A 20,472-nucleotide genomic window follows, 5' to 3' on the forward strand; every position below is an offset into this window, starting at 1 on the left:
GGGTCCTCTGAACAGTTTGATGCCCGATATGTATAGGTGTACCCAAGCACGTGGCATACAGGGGCCCCAAAAGGAAGACCCCCATATAGTCTGTCATTTCAGGTACTGCAAAATCAACACATTTACATCGATTTGGGGGGGGCAAAAGTAGAAAACAGTAAGTTCACCCCAGAAAACCATATATTTTCGGAAAGTACACATTCCAACGAATCCAAATTGGGTATGCATGTCTTTCTACGCCAAAGTACCAAGCCGCAAATCATTCCTAAATTTGGTGATTTAGGTGACATTTCCAAAAATCACCTCAAAATATCTACTCTGCAGCATCGTATTACCCACATACTTTTAGGTATCAAGAGAAATCATCCCAAATATGAAAGCCTAGGGTCCTCTGAACAGTTTGATGCCCAATATGTATAGGTGTACCCAAGCACGTGGCATATAGGGGCCCTAAAAGGAAGACCCCCCCTTGTATGTTCTGTCATTTCAGGTACTGCAAAATCAACACATTTACATCGTTTTGGAGGGGGCAAAGGTAGCAAAAAGTAAGTTCACCCCAGAAAACCATATATTTTCGGAAAGTACACATTCCCACGAATCTAAATTGGGTATGCATGTCTTTCTACTACAAAGTACCAAGCCGCAAACCATTCCTAAATTTGGTGATTTTGGGGACATTTCCAAAAATGACTTCAAAATTTCGACCCTGCAGCATCGTATTACCCACATACTTTTAGGTATCAAGACAAATCACCCCAAATATGAAAGCCTGGGGTCCTCTGAACAGTTTGATGCCCAATATGTATAGGTGTACCCAAGCACGTGGCGTATAGGGGCCCCAAAACGAAGACCCCCATATGGTCTGTCATTTCAGGTACTGCAAAATCAACACATTTACATTGTTTTGAGGGGGGCAAATGTAGAAAAAAGTAAGTTCACCCCAGAAAACCATATATTTTCGGAAAGTACACATTCCCACGGATCTAAATTGGGTATGCATGTCTTTGTACTCCAAAGTACCAAGCCGCAAACCATTCCTAAATTTGGTGATTTTGGGGACATTTCCAAAAATGACTTCAAAATTTCGACCCTGCAGCATCGTATTACCCACATACTTTTAGGTATCAAGACAAATCACCCCAAATATGAAAGCCTGGGGTCCTCTGAACAGTTTGATGCCCAATATGTATAGGTGTACCCAAGCACGTGGCGTATAGGGGCCCCAAAACGAAGACCCCCATATGGTCTGTCATTTCAGGTACTGCAAAATCAACACATTTACATTGTTTTGAGGGGGGCAAATGTAGAAAAAAGTAAGTTCACCCCAGAAAACCATATATTTTCGGAAAGTACACATTCCCACGGATCTAAATTGGGTATGCATGTCTTTGTACTCCAAAGTACCAAGCCGCAAACCATTCCTAAATTTGGTGATTTTGGGGACATTTCCAAAAATGACTTCAAAATTTCGACCCTGCAGCATTGTATTACCCGCATACTTTTAGGTATCAAGATAAATCACCCCAAATATGAAAGCCTGGGGTCCTCTGAACAGTTTGATGCCCAATATGTATAGGTGTACCCAAGCACGTGGCGTATAGGGGCCCCAAAACAAAGACCCCCATATGGTCTGTCATTTCAGGTACTGCAAAATCAACACATTTACATTGTTTTGGGGGGGGCAAAGGTAGAAAAAAGTGCGTTCACCCCATAAAACCATATATTTTTGGAAAGTACACATTCCTGCGAATCCAAATTGGGTATGCATGTCTTTGTACTCCAAAGTACCAAGTCGCAAGCCTTTCCTAAATTTGGCGATAAAAGCAACTGTTTTTACATTTCTGAAAATCGCCTAAAAATATTGCAATTGGCCGCATTTATCTCACCCAATTTCTTACATACAATTGTAAAACACCATAAATATTGATGCCAAGGGTCTACTGAACAGTTTGATGCCCAATATGCATAGATATACCAAGGCAGCTGGCATGTGCGGACCCCAAATAAAAATAGTGAATATGAGTTTTCTCCGCTGCCGATTCGCCTTCTGTGAACATAGACCCTTGACTTCATATTATTTGCCTCAAGACCCTCCTAACAGCAATGACCCCCCAAAACCATACATTTTTGGAAAGTACACATTCTGCCGATTCCAACAAAGATAACGACTTCTTTCTACACGAAACTACCAAACTGCAAAGCTTTTCTAAACATATAGGTTTTTACAACATTTCTGAAAATCGCCTAAAAATGTTGCAGTTTGCCGCATTTATCGGACACAATGTTTTACGTACAAAGAAAAATCTCTCTAAATATGGACGTCAGAGGTCTAATAAATAGTTTGATGCCCAATATGTATAGATTTACCAAAGTATGTGTTGTGTATGGACCCCAAATGAAAAACGTGCCTATGAATTTTCACGCTAGCCAACTAAGCTGCAGAAAAGAGAACCCTAACTGTACGTTATGTGCCGTAAGACCCCCAAACTGTAAAAAGACCCCCAGAAACCCATATATTTTTGGAAAGCACATATTTTGGCGGATCAAACTAAGTAAAATCTATCTTTCTATACCAAAGCACCAAACAGCAAAACGATACTAAAGATACATAGGGAACAATAATGCAGGGATAAAATTGCAATAAAACCACAAAAATAGCGTAAATCAATGTAATAACAAAATAATTGTTCTGACAGCGTAATTAGTGGCCGAAATCGATTATCCAATAGTCACGCTGCCAAAATAACACGTTTTTAGGCAAAAAAAACAAAAGATAACAGTATAATGAATTCGTAAAAAAAAAAAAAAACACCTGTTTGTGTATACATATTTGTGCACTAATAAAAGTTATCTGAGTGTGCAAATACATGTAAATAAGTGTAAATAAGTGTAAATAACTGTACAAAAGGGACCAAGTGTGCTAAAATTAAAAAAAAAAATTTAAAAAAATTCCAATCTTTACTAAAATGCATAAATGTACTGTAAGTATGTGTAGGTGCAGGTAAGTGTGTAAAAAAACGTGCACTTACCGTTTTTGGAGCAGGAGAATCGCTGTCTTCTTTGGAGGAGTCCTGGCAGCGTGTCTGCAGAGTTGCTGCGCAGCAGGAAGTGCGTGGGCGGCTCTGCAGGCAGGAAGAAGGTGAGTGTAGTAGCAGACGCTCCATGCGATGCGTCTGCTACTTTGAAGTCGGATCTGCGACAATCGAGTCGCAGATCCGACTTGACAGCCCCCCAGCCTCGTTGCCTAGGGGGCTGTCTTCTCTCCCCACTCTCTGCGGAGGCGGCCAAAGCCGCCGAAGCAGAGAGAGCGCTCAGCTGCCAAAGAACGTACAATGTACGTTCTTGGCAGCCTGAGCATTTGCCTGCCAGCACGTACGCCGTACGTGCTTGGCAGGCAAAGGGTTAAGGACTGGAGTCCAAAACTGCCCCATACTCCAGATGAGGCCTTACCAGGGACCTATAAAGAGGCAGAATTATGTTTTCATCTCTTGAGTTAATGCCCTTTTTATGCAAAACAGAACTTTATTTGCTTTAGTAGCCACAGAATGACACTGCCCAGAATTAAACAACGTGTTATCTACAAAGACCCCTAGATCCTTCTCATTTAAGGAAACTCCCAACACACTGCCATTTAGTATATAACTTGCATTTATCAACATTGAACCTCATTTTCCAGTTTGCTGCCCAGTTTCCCAACTTAGACAAATCACTTTGCAAAGTGGCAGCATCCTGCATGGAACCTATAGTTCTGCACTATTTAGTATCATCTGCAAAAATAGAAACAGTACTTTCAATGCCCACCTCCAGGTCATTAATAAACAAGTTGAAAAGCAAGGGACCTAGTACAGAGCCCTGCGGTACTCCACTAACAACACTGGTCCAATTAGAAAATGTTCCATTTAGCACCACTCTTTGTAGTCTATATTTTAGCCATATAAACATGAACTTACTGCACCACAAGCCTAATCAAACAAATAATTTATACTTTTAAAGTTGGCTACAGGGGGTCACCATCTTGTAACTTTATTAAACATCTTTGCAAGACTAAGACTGTGCACATGCTCAGTGTGGTCTGGGCTGCTTAGGGATCGTCATAAACAAAGCTGCTTGAGTTCTGCATGGCTGGGAAGTAAGGCAGGGGCTCCCCCTGCTGTTCATAAGTATGATTGTTTCCCTGCTGATCAGTTAGGGACCGTCTGACAATTCCTATCCACAGCATTAAATGAAGGGAGAATTTCACTGCATATAGTCAGGTTTCTTATAAAAACGGTACACATTTTTTAATTAAAGTATATTGGACACAGCTCATTAAGGCACACATATAGAGCACAACAAGTCATATGTTTTAGGGCAAGCATAATGGACAGGGAGGAGTTATGTAAGGGGTGTGGTTAAAAAAAGGCTTATTGGACCAGATTCAATCCAGTGAGAAAAAGTTCTCATTGTTTATCACGTAAAAAATCATGGATGAGATTCAATTTGAGGCGAAAAAACTTCTCCAAAATCAGTTCCATAGACTTTTTCCTATAGACAAATAGGGCCAGATTCCATCCAGTGAAGAGAAAAAGGTTTATGACATGAAAAGTCAATTTGAGATGCAATTCAATTCAGAAAAACGTAAAAACTCTATTGAAGTGAATGGGGGAAAAATGGAACTGAATTTGGAGAAAAGTTATTTATTTATTTATTTTTTCCTCCTCAAATTAAATCTCGTCCATGAGTTTTACGTGATAAACCACAAGGTAACTTTTTCTCACTGAATTGAATGTGGCCCATTGAGAGAGGAATGGAATTGCATTTCAAATTGAAGCTTGCCCATGAGTTTTCACTAGGGATGCCCCGAATCCACTATTATGGATTCGGCTGAAACCCAGGAATCCTTCAAAAAGATTCGGCCCAAATACCGAACCGAATCCTTATTTGCATATGCAAATTAGGGATGGGAAGGGGAAAACATTTTTTAATCCCTTGTTTTGTGACAGTCACGTGATTTCCCTCCCCACCCCTAATTTGCATATGCAAATTAGGATGCAATTCGGTTCAGCCTGGCAGAATGATTCAGCTGAATCCTGCTGAAAAAGGCGTCTCGGCTGCATCTTGTTTTTTACGCCGGCATTAGTTTTTTTGACGCTGGCGCAAATTCGCGGCGGCTTTGCGAATTTATTCGACGGCAGCGAATCGCGGGAATTCGCTGTGAATTCACGCCTGGCGAATAAATTCACCCATCACTACTCACCATTCACTTGGAATCCACAAAGCTGCTTTATTTGAGCTGGATGGACAAATATAGGAGTGGATGTACAAGTGCTGCACACCTCTCAACTGTCCTGCTGCTTTTGACAGCTCAACCCGCAGTCCTGCGTTTGTACTGGAAAGTCCCGACTTTCTCTGCACTGAACAGCCAGAAAAAGAAACAACGTTTCTAACTTAATTGGCTTTTGGCAGAGAGCCCAGAACAGCCACCAGGTGCAAATAAGATACTTTGTAACAATTTTGAGATAAGCAAATAATAATAAGCAAAGTAATTGTAACAATTTAGATAAAAAGGTCCCTTGGGACAAATTAGACTCACAGTTTAGGGTCAGGGCACACAGGCAGATTCGGGGAGATTAGTCGCCCGGCGACAAATCTCCTCTTCTTCGGGACGGCTAATCCCCCCCAAACTGGCTCCCTGCCGGCGGGATGGCACTGGGAGCGTTTTTGTTTTCCGAAGTCGCCTGAAGTTTCCTCATGAGGCAACTTCGGGCGACTTTGGAAAATGAATCACTCAGAGTGCCATCCCACCAGCAGGGAGGCAGTTCGGGGAGATTAGTCGCCCAGAAGAAAAGGAGATTAGTTGTCCGAATAAGAGGAGATTTGTCGCCAGGCGACAACTACCACTGTTTCCCATTTCTCTTTGAATGTACTAAATTACATTATTTTTCTTTCTTTACCCTACTCACCTCAACTTTCCCAGTGTGAAATGTGGCAAATTTTATTTATACCATAAACCGAGGTATTTATTTAAAAATATAAACATCTACCTGTCCCATGTACAGCAAAAGAAGTTCAGAGAATAATGGAGGAAATGTACTAAAAGTCTCAAAGAGAAAAAACAGTTCACACCAATAGCAATAAGAATTCACATTGGGCAATGTAATATTCCGCCGTAAACTGTTATTGCGTTACGAATTTTAACTGCGCACTTTTAAGAAGTGCTTGATGGCCCCTTTTCCCTGGGCCCCTTTTTTCAGAGGGGTCTATAGTTACGCCAGTGTTTTGGAGCAAAATTCAGTAAGATGTATTATTACATTCACTACGCATTGGCGCAAACTATAAAAATTCGCAAACTTTCTTCCACTGTCGGAAGTGGCTGCTAAACAGTTTCCGGGTTGGCAAAAGCAATATTAGATTTGTGCAAAGTAAAATTTGTTCGCGCATAGCCATAATTTGCAAATTGCTTTTCCATTACCGACTTTTATTACATTCCCCCCATCTATCATTTGCTATTAGGCTGGAAATTGTAAATCTAAAATTCTGTTTGATATAGTGTTAACTATGCCTAATAAATAAAATGATAGCTGCAAGTCAATTGTGCAAGCCAAGTACCTGGTGTTAATATAAATATTAATTATGGCACCAAACAGCGGAAAACTTGATCAGCCTGGAAGCTTTTCCAGTTTCCAACTAACAGTAGAAAACAGATTGTCCAAAATGCAGTTGCTGCACATTCAAAAGTTTCAAACAGAAATGGTTTTGCTTTGTAGGACTTTCTGACCCAAATCATGACTATGACCATCTAATGTCCATCTGTTTAAATGCAGGATGGCAACATTCCTGATGGATGAACCCATGTGCCTGATAGGAAACAAGGAAAATGAAGAAATAATAGTTAACCAGGAGGCCTTACAGATCTTATTGGACATCGCTCAGCCTGTGGTGGTTGTGGCGATTGTTGGGAAATATCGAACTGGGAAATCCTATCTTATGAACAAACTGGCAGGAGGCAAGAATGGTGAGTGGACACTCGGGCAATGAATGTTGTTGAGTCCCAGAGCACAAGGTTTATGGACAGATAATAAACACCAGACAGGTAACAGTACAACCAGCATTTATAAGCATATAGTACTTCTATGAAACAATGAAGTATAAAAGCTGAACAGAAACATATACTTAGTGGTTATCAGGGGTGCTCCGTTAATGAGGCGAATTGAGAAAAATGCCGCTCCTGGTAACTTCAAGAACCGAACTTCCGTTTTTCAACCCAGAAATTCGGCTCTTCCCTACACTAGCGACGTCGACCCCCTCCAGCGCTGAAAAGGTGAGTGCCGTGGGGGGCGGCAAAATAGGCAGGATCGCCCCTGGTGATTATTTGCGGTCCAGTCCCTTAGCCTTGCCTCAAGTACGCCAAACAAGCCCCGATATGCCCACATTGAGTTGGGCGATGTCGGGCTAATCAGATCGTGGGCTCTAGGGCCCAATGATTGCGTTGCAATGCATCTGAAACGGGCGGTTGGATCGCGGGACAGCATACACGCACAGATGTGGCCATGATCCGACGGGATTTTTTAACCTGCCCGATCGAGATCTGGCCGACTTTTGGCCAGATATAAATTGGGGAGCCCTTCGGATGTCCCCGTACGACCTATAAACTGCCAACTAGGTATGTCGGCAGCTTTTATCGGCCCGTGTATGGGAGCCTTTAGGGGCATTTGCCTGGGGGTGGCAGCTAGGCTGGGGGGGAGGGGTCTATGTAGGGTAGGGGGTAGGGTTTTTTTTATTAAGGATTTGTTTCTCCTTTAAAGGGGTAGTAAAACCTGCTGCACTGCTCAACCAAACTTTGTGCAGTTGTTGCTGGACTACAAATACCAGAATAATGTTACATATAATGAAGGTTAAGGCATGCTGGGAGCTGTAGTCCAACAACATCAGGGTTGAATTCTTAAAGCAATATTGCACAAAAAAATTTTTCCAAAAACTTCCCCCAAATCTCCACAGCCAGCGGCTTCTTTAAAATGCAACAAATTCTCCAATGAGAATCCCAGCTGATCTGTATAAATCTGACTCCCTGTTATTTGTTCCTGTAATTGGAGTTGGAAGCTTTAAGCCCAGTTTCCCAGCACTGAACAAGTCTGTCCTTTATCCCCATGTTTGATTCCAGTGTCATATCATCAAGAAAAAAAATATATGATAAGATAACGGCAAAATGTCTGACATGGTGCTGGGAATCAGAATTCTTATTGGTCACTTCGTTTTCATTTATAATGAAGTTTTTGATCAGTAGAATTCTCATTGGTGAAATTTCTTGCCTCAATAATTACAGTTTCTGTCAACTTCTATAGAAAACGAGGTGGTTTTGTGGGACAGCGTTACGTTTGGGTTTACATCCCCTTTAACCAGTAAGGCAGGAGATTTCTGTGCTGCTGTGGGTGCTCTGCCAGTTTAAATAAATAAAAATAAATAAATAAAATCAATAAACTATTATTTTATATTATTGCTTCAGGGTTTGCACTTGGATCAACCATTCAGTCAAAGACTAAAGGAATTTGGATGTGGTGTGTGCCTCACCCTATGAAACAAGGGCACACCCTAGTTCTGTTGGACACAGAGGGACTGGGGGATGTGGAGAAGGTGAGTGAACATTTTTCAAGCTTGTTTTCTACTGCAGCATAGTATTTACTTTAAGAGATATTGCCTAAGATAAAATGTAAAGCCATATTCACCTTAAATATGATAAAATACTTAATAACCTAATCACTTTGTACATGCATTTGGCTAGTACAGATTGTTTTTCTGAAGCCCTGCTACTGGATTTGTTTCCTGGTTTGCTATGGGGCCAGAATTCCACACTGGGTTGGTATTTGTTTATTCCAGGGTGGCCTGTCCACCCAAGACAGCTGACACAATTACAAGCTATGACTTGTCAACAGCAAACCACTTCTCTGAGGTTCCACACCAGCCAAGACAGCCAGGAACTAAGGTTAAATTTAGACAAAATCGGGTATTTATGGTCAGCGTTTCATGTTTCTAGACATATTTATTTCCTCTTTTCTTCTTTAAGGGAGACAGCAAGAATGATGCATGGATCTTCTCCCTGGCCATCTTACTCAGCAGCTCTCTGGTGTACAACAGCTTGGGGACAATTGACCAACAAGCCATGGATCATCTACAGTATCCTTTTCATGAATTATTGGAGAGATACTCTGCATTTTTCTTTTATAATGGAGACTGTAGGCCTTCAGATTTCTTAAACATTCACTACCATATACAGGGCATGGCCTAAATACTAAAATACATGTACTGTTAAAGGGATACTGTCATGGAAAACATGTTTTTTTTTCAAAACGCATCAGATAATAGTGCTACTCCAGCAGAATTCTGCATTGAAATCCATTTCTCAAAAGAGCAAACAGATTTTTTTATATTCAATTTTGAAATCTGACATGGGGCTAGACATTTTGTCAATTTCCCTGCTGCCCCTGGTCATGTGACTAGTGCCTGCACTTTAGGAGAGAAATGCTTTCTGGCAGGCTGCTGTTTTTCCTTCTCAATGTAACTGAATGTGTCTCAGTGGGACATGGGTTTTTACTATTGAGTGTTGTTCTTAGATCTACCAGGCAGCTGTTATCTTGTGTTAGGGAGCAGTTATCTGGTTACCTTCCCGTTGTTCTTTTGTTCGGCTGCTGGGGGGGGTGATATCACTCCAACTTGCAGTACAGCAGTAAAGAGTGATTGAAGTTTATCAGAGCACAAGTCACATGACTTGGGGCAGCTGGGAAATGGACAATATGTCTAGCCCCATGTCAGATTTCAAAATTGAATATAAAAAAATCAGTTTGCTCTTTTGAGAAATTTATTTCAGTGCAGGATTCTGCTAGAGCAGCACTATTAACTGATGCGTTTTGCAAAAAAATTTTTTTCCCATGACAGTATCCCTTTAACATTGATACATTTTGTTACAACAGCGCCACCTGCTGGTCATTTTCCGACCAGTCTGACCACCAAGTAGTCAAGGAAATTGTCAGGAGAAAGAAAGAGGCTGCTCTGATGTTCTTTTGCTTAGGAAAAACAATTAGAAACCTTTCAAAATCTTTCCTAAGCAGAAGAACATCAGAGAAGCCTCTTTCTTTCTCCTGACAACTTCCTTGACTACTTGGTGGTCAGACTGATCAGAAAATGACCAGCAGGTGGCGCTGTTGTAACAAAATTAATAAATGTTAACAGTACATGTATCCTTTAATATCTTGGAATTAAAAAAATAAAATAAGTCAAGATAATGGTTTATTCAATTAGGCAGTGAGGTCTTCCACCAATGTGATTGCGCCTTTAAATGTATTTAATGTAACTTTTTGATACATATGTGAATTAGCAGGGACAGTCTAATCCTTTTAAGTGCTGAGGGGATCTAGGGTGTCAAGTACCCTTGGCTGTGGGCCTGTTTGTGTCACTTTACTGAGCTTTCTTTATTCATTTATGATTTTATTTTTAAATACATTTATCTTGCTCCAGTTGAAATGATAGTTGTGTGATGTGTCTGTGATATTTATGTTACATCCCATAACATTACACAGTTACGTGACCGAACTAACCGAGCGCATAAAAGTGAAATCACCTGAAGCACAAGCAAAGGAAGAGGAAGTGGATGAATCTGGAGAATTTAAAAGGTTCTTCCCATCATTCATTTGGTGCGTGAGGGACTTCACACTCAAGTTAGAGAAGAATGACCTGCCAATCACTGAGGATCAATATTTACTAGATGCGCTGGAATTAAAGAAAGGTAAGTAAATTCTTGTTTAGCTTGTGAGCTTATAAGGACCCAATACTTCATGGTGATTTCCAATAACTGTGAATGGAGTTGCATTTATTGAAGTTTGTCCCCCTCTCACAGAGAGGAACTTTATAGGAAAGCCTTAAAGTGATACTGACACTAAGGGGCAGATTTATCAAAGGTCGAAGTGAAATTTCACAAATTAATTTTTTGTACTAGGGACTAGTCCAAATTCGATATGAATTTGAAGAAAATTAGAATATGGAAATTTATCACATACTGTCCCTTTAAAAATTAAACTTCGACCATTCACCATCTAAAACCTGCCGAATTGCGGTTTTAGCCTATGGGGAACCTCCTGGAACCTATTTGGAGTCAATTGGTGGACTTTGAAAAAAAACTTTGATTCGAATTCGATCAAATGGGTTGTTTGTTAGATTCGAATTCAATTGAATACGGACTATTCACCCAAAGAAAAAAACTGACTTTTTTAATAAATTTAGGTTGGTCTTTTTTTTTTATTCAAATTTTGAATTTATGGGAGTTCAAAAAAAAAACTCCCATTACTTTGAAATTCGACCCTTGATAAATCTGCCCCTAAAATTGCTCTTTTCAAAATATTAATCTACATTAAAAGTTGCCAATACGTCATGTTTATCATTTTTCGCTGATCGTTCTGCTTTTGTAAGTAATTGTTAGTTGAAGTTCCTAAACCTGACTGTTTTGCCAACCTGACTGTCCCTTCTTAACCCAGTCGGTTAGAGTTTCTAATGCTAACGGACTCGTGCTGCACAAATATGGCAGCCCCCTCCTAGAGGAACAGTAGTAAGAAAAGTAATGTAAAAGCATCAGGCAAGTACTTTTATGGCAAAATTATAAATAGCATTCAAAGACAATGTTATGAAAAGGTTATTTTCTGATGTCAGTATCTCTTTAAGGGAAATGACAGACTGGGTGATTTTGTTACCCAAACAATTTTGATTTTGATCCTTGAGAGGGGCCAAAACACAAACTCAGAAAGAGGAATTTAAAGCCAATTGAAAATGTTTTTAAATATGTATAAGAAACAAAAGGGATTCTAAATAGAGAAAAAAAAGGCAAGACAGGGACATATTTAACCAAAATGGGGGTTAAAATAATATGGGTTAGAAGAGACTAATAGAGAAAGGAGAGCTAATAAGGAAATGAAAGAGAGGGCAAAAGACAATGGCAATCACAGAGATTACAGAAACACATTAAGATCAGTGGATAGAATAACATGAAAAGGAACATGAAAGAGAGAAGAGGAAGGCACAGAATGGAACATCTGCAGTTTCTGTGGTGCAGCCCTCAATTCCTGGCATTGTATGTGTAGGTCATCCAAATTTTAAAACATTAATTCATCCAAATTCATTTCCATTTTTTTTTTAGGTTTAGGCAGAAAGGTTCAAGACTACAACCTGCCTCGTCAGTGCATCCGTCATTACTTTCATTCCCACAAATGTTTTGTGTTTGACCGGCCAGTATCTACATCAAATGCTCTCCAGAGACTGGAAAAACTCCAGGAATCACAATTAGAGCCTGAATTTGTAAAGAAAACCACAAAGTTTTGCCGTCACATCTATGAGAATTGTAATGCTAAAACTCTAGTGGGCGGATACACAGTCACAGGGAGACGTGAGTTTAACATTAAAAAGTCTTCATCTGTGGTCACCAACTGTGGTCAAGTGCTCTAACACAATTCTCTTTTCTGTTCCATACCAGTGCTGGGCAATCTGGCCGTGTCATATACAGAGGCAAAAAGGAGCGGTTCTATCCCCTGTATGGAGAACGCAGTAATTGCCCTGGCACAGATTGAGAATTCTAGAGCCGTGCAGAAAGCTCTGGCCCAGTATGAGGAAGAGATGAGCAAGAACATTGGCAAATTCCCTACAGAGACACAGGAAGAGTTTCTCAATATTCACCAGGAATGTGAAAAAGAAGCAACAAAGGTCTTTATGGGCCTTTCCTTCAAGGATGAGAACGGGGAATATCTGACACAACTCATTGTGAGTTTCTCTAATCTATTAGATACATTTATAATTTATAAATAAATTATCTATAAAACTTATATATAAATTAAATGATATATTTTATAGTAAATGGTATAGTAGATATATTTAAAATAGTAAATTAAAAGTAGAAGTACTGGATGAAAATGAGAGACCGGAAACAGATAATACATGACTGATAAAATTGTCAAGCCTTGGTTCTGACCATTTAAGGCTTTTTTGCAATATATTTACAGCATGATCTGGCAGCGAAAAAGTCCAAATATTCTCTATACAATGAAGAGGAATCTGCCAAAAAGTGCAAAGCCATTCTACAGAATCTGAGTGGGAGTCTGGAGAGCGATATATCAGATGGGAAATTCTCCAAACCTGGTGGATATAAACAGTTTCTGGCAGAGAAGAACTCGCTGGTGGACGAATACAAGAGCAGCAAAGGCAAAGGAGTTAAGGTACAGGGTCTTAGTGTTCTGCTTTGCCTTCATTTTGGAATATGATAATTGGATTATAATGCACTCACTAATTAGCTGTGCCTGGTCTAGATGCCAATGGATCATGTCATGGCATCACAGATGGGTAACTTTGATAGGTTTTCATATAGGACCAAGTCATTTAAACAGACGGAGGGAAACCAATTATGGCAACATAGATATTCCCCTGTACTAAGCACATTTATCAGGACAATTCAAGGGTATTGCGGTTTTGAAAGAACAGACCTTTAGGGGTTTATTTACGAAAATCCTAATTTATTTCATATTTTATTAATAAAAAACACAACCAAACTCCCAAGCTCAATGGTAGCTTATTTATTAATAAAAAAAACTCAATAAAATGGAGCAAAGACCCAAATCGCTCGAATATTCCCCGAATTGCACACATTTTTAGAATTTTTGGCTGAAAACCTTAAAAAAGTAGGATTTTCTGGCTAAACCCAAGCTCAGACCACGAAACGCTTCAATTTGAGATAGGTGCCTCTCCCATTGACTTATACAGGTCTGAGATGGAGGATTTTTGGATTTGGTTTTAGGTTTTTTTCCCATCTAAATATTTGAGTTTTCCGATGAAAATCTCGAATTTTTTGAGATTTTAACATTCGGATTTTAATAAATAACCCGCTTACTTCCTCACGTTTGTGTGAATAGTGTTACACTATATATAACACAATAACACTTGCCTGTTTTGGTTAAAGAAAGTAGATCAAACAGTTGTGCTGAACTGTAGCTGGGGTCTTAAAGTAAGCCTTGCAGCTGCCAGCTTTATCTGGTTCATTTAGGGTAGACGCAATGATTAATCAGTAGTGATGGGCAAATAAATTCTTCTGGCACGAATTCACGGTGAATTTCTGCATTTCGCTGCCGGCGAATAAATTCGCGAAAATTCAACATTTTTTGGAGGCGCGTCTGAAAAGTCGCCTGTGTCAACACTATTCGGACGCCCATTGACTTTAACGCCATTCTATTGCTTTTGTTTTATTTGTAACCACATAATCCATATCTTTATTTTCCTTTTTTATATATATAACAGGCTCTAGAGATACTACAGGAATTTCTCACTGAAAAAGAAACCGTAGAAGCAGCAATTTTACAGGCTGATCAGTCCCTTACGATTAAAGAAAAGGAAATAGAAGGTGAGCTGGAGGGGTTTAGATGTGTATCTGTGTCGTCCATTTATCCAATGAAAATTCTGGATGCAAATTTCCATGTTTTTAAAGGAGACCTGTCACCTTGACAAAAAAAATCCAAATTATTTTCTGTTGTGGTTGTCAAGTAAAAATAACTTTCACTATATAAATGATTTAAATATTGTGTCCTTCAGTATAGGAATTTATAGTCACAGCAAGCAGGCATCTGCCATTGTGTGAACATTATTATTAATTAAGGCAAGTTTATTATCATACCAAAATGGGGGACCTGATACTTGTGCACTGGCTACATAATTAAAGATGGTGAGGAGGGAGAGAAAATGTGAGGAGTGCCGTGACATTTAGCAAGTGCATAATAGAAAGTAAAAATTATTTTCTGTCCCATCTAAGGCACAGAGGAGGGGCAAGTAATACATGATTGACAGCTGAGATTTTTTAACAGCTGATATGTATTTATAACAGGTATAGATGTTTTAATAAAAAAAAAACTGTTTTATATTTAAAGGGGACCCATCACTGGAAAACATTATTCCAAATCCTATTTTATCACATTAGTCAAGCAGTCAGGAGCAATTTTGTGGACACTGTTATTAAGACAAGCCTTGTATCATCTCAGAATCTTGTTTGTGCACCAGAATGGGGGACCTGATGTCCATCCCCATGTCCTGGTTACACAATTAAATGGTAAATACAGAGGGGGTGAATGTGGGGAGAGCAGTGACATCTAGTAAGTGCTGAATGAAAATAGAAAGTAATGGCCTCTAAATGAGTATACAACTGATGTTTTGATTAAAAAATAATTTGGATTTCATGTTTAATTTGAAAAGGGGTTTTGTAATACACATTTTTATATCTGGGTGACAGGTCCCCTTTAAGTTCAAGAGGACTTTTATTATAGGATATATTTGAGTAATGTGTTACATGCATGATTGTTCTTACTTTTATCAAAGGTCGAATTTTGAATTCATGTGAGTTTTTAAAAACGCCCCTAAACTCCCATAAATTCGACCAATCGAAATTTGTTAACAAAATCGAATTTTATTAACTCTGAGGAATGTAATCGACCCAAAATGAAACTTGAATGTGAGGAAGGCTGCAAACCGCACCAAATTGATCCCTGGACCTCTCCCATTGACTTAAACAGCAATTCAGCAGGTTTTAGATGGCGAATAGTCGAATTGGAGTTCTTAAAGTCTCAGAATATCATAAATCTCCAAAATAAAATTTTAAAATATATATATATATATATATATATATATATATATATATATATATATGAGACGTATGCTGTAGAAGCAGAGAGCAGGTGCAATATTGGTTTACCATGAATACTAGGGATGGATATGGAGCATGAACAGGACTCAGTGTGGCTAACTGAGCTGTAGAGTGTAGATTAAATAGGAGAATGACAATAGCTGATGCTAACAGTCAGACTTTGTTAATCCTTTTTATGATGCTCCAAAATATCCAGTAACTCAGATAAATCTAGGTTCTGCTGTCAAGTAATATTTTCTTCTGTTCTGCTTTAAACAAAGTCCTTCTCCTAAGTGCAATGAACTCCTTTCAAACTTCCTATTGCCAAAGTGCCATATCATGCCTCCTGTGTATTAAGGCATTTTCCCTGTATAAAAGTCTAACACAGCCAATACCGGTCTAGACTGACACTATAGAAAGAAAATGCCCCCTAAATCCAAGACAAATACTACAACCTTTTCTTACAATTATCAATTATCTTATTCAGACCAGCGAGTCCGGACTGAAGCTGCTGAGAGGGAAAAGCAAATATTGGAGGAACATAACAGATGTTTAGAGGTAGACATGGAGAATCAGAAGAAAAGCCTGGAAGAGCATAAGAGATTGATGGAGGAGAAGATGGTAGAGGAGAGAGAGAAGATCATAGAGCAAAATGAATGGATGATAGAAGAGAAGCTAAAGGTACATGATCCAAGCAGCAGATTGGGTGGAACTAGGCCATCCTAAAATAACATCATTAATAACATCACTGCCTATTAGCCTGTATATTAGATTAACAGATATGTTGTGGGTTCTTCTCTTAGATGTCAAACCTGCACTACAGAATTACTTACGGAGATGCAATATTAAAGGGATTGTTCACCTTTAAATTAGCTATTTTAGTATGATGTAGAGAGTGATATTCTGAGACAATTTGCAATTGGTTTTCATTTTTTATTATTTGTGGTTTTTGAGTTATTTAGCTTTTTATTCAGCAGCTCTTCAGTTTGCTATTTCAGCAATCAGGTTTTAAGGTCCAAATTCCCAGAGTAACCATGCTTTGATTTGAATAAGAGACTGGAATATGAAGAGGAAAGAGTCTGAATAGACAGATGAGTAATAAAAAATAGCAATTAATAATGAATGGAGGGCACACCAAAACTTTCAAAGGTTAGCGAGAGGTGCAGAAAAAAATGTTACCCCTACTAAAGGTAACCAATATCAATAATTAATCTGCATGTTTGCACACTCAAAACCAAAACAGAAACAATTTAACGAGAGGGTGGTTTGAAAAAATAATTTTTACTTTTGTTCAAAGAAAAACATTTTACATGGACAACGCCATACAACACATGGCATAATTTATACAATGTTAAAAAAGTAGCATAGAATATCAACCACCCATTAGTTATATGTAGCAAGCAAGAAATCAGCAAGTGAGCGGATACACCTACCAGAAAAATGAGAATGGCCCCAACGTTTCGGCACCAAGGCCTTTGTCAAGGGGATCCCCACCCTCTCGTTAAATTGTTTCTGTTTTGGTTTTGAGTGTGTAAACATGCAGATTAATTATTAATAAAAAATAGCAATAACAATACATTTACAATACAATACATGCTTATAGAGCATTTGTTTTTATATGGGGTCAGTGACCCCCATTTGAAAGTCGGAAAAAGAAAGCAAATAATTTAAAAACGATAAAAAATAAACAATGAAGGCCAATTGATTAGAATTGGCCATTCTATAACATATTAAAGGTTAACTTAAAGGTGAACCACCCCTTTAAAGGGCATGTAAAGAAATAAAATCCCATTTTTACTTTCTTTAATGAAAAAGAAACCTATCTCCAATATACTTTAATTTAAAAAATGTAGAAACCTGACTGTATGCAGTGAAATTCTCCCTTCATTTACTGCTGTGGATAGGAATCGTCAGATGGTCCCTAACTGCTCTGCAGGGAAGCAATCATACTTATGAACAGCAGGGGGAGCCCCTGACTTACTTTCCAGCCATGCAGCTTTGTTTATGACGATCCCTAAGCAGCCCAGACCACACTGAGCATGTGCACTTAGTCTTGGTCTTGCAAAGATGTATAACAAAGTTACAAGATGGTGATCCCCTGTAGCCAACTTTGAAAGCAGAAATCATTTGTTTGATTAGGCTTGTGGTGCAGTAAGTTCATGTTTATATTTAGTATACAAAATACAGCATTTCTAGCCTTATTCTATTTTAGACTTTACAACTGTTTATAAGAGATTTTGGAACCTTTCAGGCCACAAATAGCTGGGGCAGCTAAAACCCTGATTATGCCTTTTCCAGTTTTAATACATTTGACAGTGTGTGCCTATGCATTAACTTGTATTTTGTAAGGAAATAACTAGATGATGTCACTAAGCAATCTTTGTTTACTGATTATTCCTTATGTGAGATTAGGAGCAAGAAGAGATGCTGAAGAAAGGATTCCGTCAAGAATCTGAAATGCTGAAAGATCAAATCAAAGATCTGAAGAAACAAAATGATGAGGCTGCCAATAGGTCTTTTTTTGGGAAAATTCTCGATGCATTGTTTCGGCCCTTTGGATATGCACGTAGGTTGTTCTATGCAAGTTTGCATCACAATAATTCCCTGTTTCATGCTAAATGAATCCATACAATTAAAATAGACTGCTAATCAATAAAAGAATGTGGATGAGGAAGACTAAGTGTAGAACTACATGGACGACTTCTATGCAGCTTCGGCGGATCCGACGTGCTGCGCCAAAACGCAGGCGTCAAATCGGATGCGACGAAGAATAAGGTGAACAATAGCAATGTCGGGTGGTGTTGCAGCGTTAATCTGACACTGCATGACTGTCTGATGCAGACAATGAACGCTCCGACAAGATCCAACATTTGTATTTCTTACCTTATTTTCTGGTCGCATCCGATTTGACGCCTGTGTTTTAGAGCAGCGCATCGGATCTGCCAAAAATGCATAGAAGTCATCCATGTAGTTCTACCCTAAAGAGTTGACAACAATGTGCATGTGTCCAATATGTTTTAGCAATTGTAAGTGTCCGTCAAAGTCCTGCATTCCTTTGTGTATATCTCCCTCATTTCCTCATACACTCCCTTGTGGCATAAGCTATTCTAGAATACAGGTGTAACACTTGCCCCCATTTTTAAAATGTGTACAACGGACCAACTTGTACTATGAGCTATCTCCCATAACCCTGTATTCCCTCACTTGTTAAACACCATCCAACCCCTTCTTAAATCTATCTAATGTATCAGCCTGTACCACTGATTCAGGGAGACAATTCCACATCTTCACAGCTCTCACTGTAACAAAACCCTTCAGAATATTTAGGCGGAACCTCTTTTCTTCTAATCGGAATGGGTGACCTTGTGTCAGATGGAAAGACCTACTGGTAAATAAAGCATTAGAGAGATTATTATATGATCCCCTTATATATTTATACATAGTTATCATATCTCCCCTTAAGCGTCTCTTCTCCAGTGTGAACATCCCCAATTTGGCCAGTCTTTCCTCATAGCTAAGATTTTCCATACCTTTTACCAGCTTAGTTGCCCTTCTCTGTACCCTCTCTAATACAATAATGTCCTGTTTGAGTGATGGAGACCAAAACTGTACGGCATATTCTAGATGGGGCCTTACCAGTGCTCTATACAGTGGAACAATGACCCCCTCCTCCCGTGACTCTATGTCCCTTTTAATACAGCTCAAGACCTTATTTGCCCTTGATGCTGCTGACTGGCATTGCTTGCTACAGACAAGTTTATCATCTACAAGGACTCCAAGGTCCTTTTCCATTATGGAATTATATGGATTCACTTGTGGTTAGGCAGCTGTTCAAGAGAGCCAACATATTTAATTAATCCCAACCAAACGCTGACCAGATTGCCCACTATGTAACTCACTCTCCATATCCTTCACCTATAACTTATCTTCTACTCTTCAGTCAATAAACCTAAACAGTGGCACACAGTATCAGTTTCCTCATAAAGCTTAAGTTCAAGTCTCTTTAACCAGGAAAAGGTAGAGGAGCATAAGGACACTCAGAGAAGGGCTGAGCTCAATAATCAGGATGGTGAGAAAGGAGAGACAAGCAAGAAGGTTGTGGCGTTAAGATGCAGAAGTCAGTACAGGTATGGGACCTGTTATCCAGAATGCTCAGGACCTGGGGGTTCTGGATAATGGATCTTTCTGTAATTTGGATCTTCATACCTTAAGTCTACTAGAAAATCATGTAAATATTAAATAACCAATAGGCTGGTGTTGCTTCCAAAATGATTAATTATATCTTAGTTGGGATCAAGTACAAGTTACAGTTTTATTATTACAGAGAAAAATTAACAATATTTAAAAATTTAGATTATTTGGATAAAATGGAGTCAATGGGAGACTGCCATTCTGTAATTCTGGGCTTTCTGGATAACGGATCTATACCTGTATACAGAAAACAAGCTCAGCTGTCTGTGTAACTACTGAGGAAATAAAGTTGACTAATTCGTTTGTTTGATATTTATGTATTTACCCGTTTCCCCTGTGTATTCTTAGTTACTGCAAGAAAAAAACCATAATGAAGGCGTTGAACAGTCCATCACAGATGAGAAGAGATGGAATTGAGAGATGACCATTTGCTAAGCGCAAAAAACTGCTTCTGCTCGTGATGCTCATTAGGGCTGAAATGGTGTTCTATGTGGATATAACAGACAGACTATGCACATTGTGTCTCTGTTACTGCTTTCCCTAGCTTCCACAGAACACACAGTGTTTACTATATGAATATTGACACCATCTGCCATATTCTCCAGAATGAA

General features: G+C 39.0%; 1 protein-coding gene across 1 annotated transcript in view; it reads left to right on the forward strand.

Moving 5' to 3' along the window:
- LOC108695919 (guanylate-binding protein 1-like) overlaps positions 1-20,472 on the forward strand; it is a 114,416-nt gene that overhangs the window by 20,964 nt on the left and 72,980 nt on the right. The window contains exons 3-12 of the mRNA XM_041569663.1: positions 6,804-6,994; positions 8,483-8,610; positions 9,041-9,150; positions 10,551-10,756; positions 12,158-12,403; positions 12,491-12,774; positions 13,014-13,226; positions 14,299-14,401; positions 16,158-16,351; positions 18,083-18,236. Coding sequence (XP_041425597.1) covers positions 6,804-6,994; positions 8,483-8,610; positions 9,041-9,150; positions 10,551-10,756; positions 12,158-12,403; positions 12,491-12,774; positions 13,014-13,226; positions 14,299-14,401; positions 16,158-16,351; positions 18,083-18,236 — 1,829 coding nt within the window. The remainder of the gene's footprint in view (positions 1-6,803; positions 6,995-8,482; positions 8,611-9,040; positions 9,151-10,550; positions 10,757-12,157; positions 12,404-12,490; positions 12,775-13,013; positions 13,227-14,298; positions 14,402-16,157; positions 16,352-18,082; positions 18,237-20,472) is intronic.

This window comes from Xenopus laevis, chromosome 7L (assembly GCF_017654675.1).
Source record: "Xenopus laevis strain J_2021 chromosome 7L, Xenopus_laevis_v10.1, whole genome shotgun sequence".
NCBI classification, from domain to species: domain Eukaryota; kingdom Metazoa; phylum Chordata; class Amphibia; order Anura; family Pipidae; genus Xenopus; species Xenopus laevis.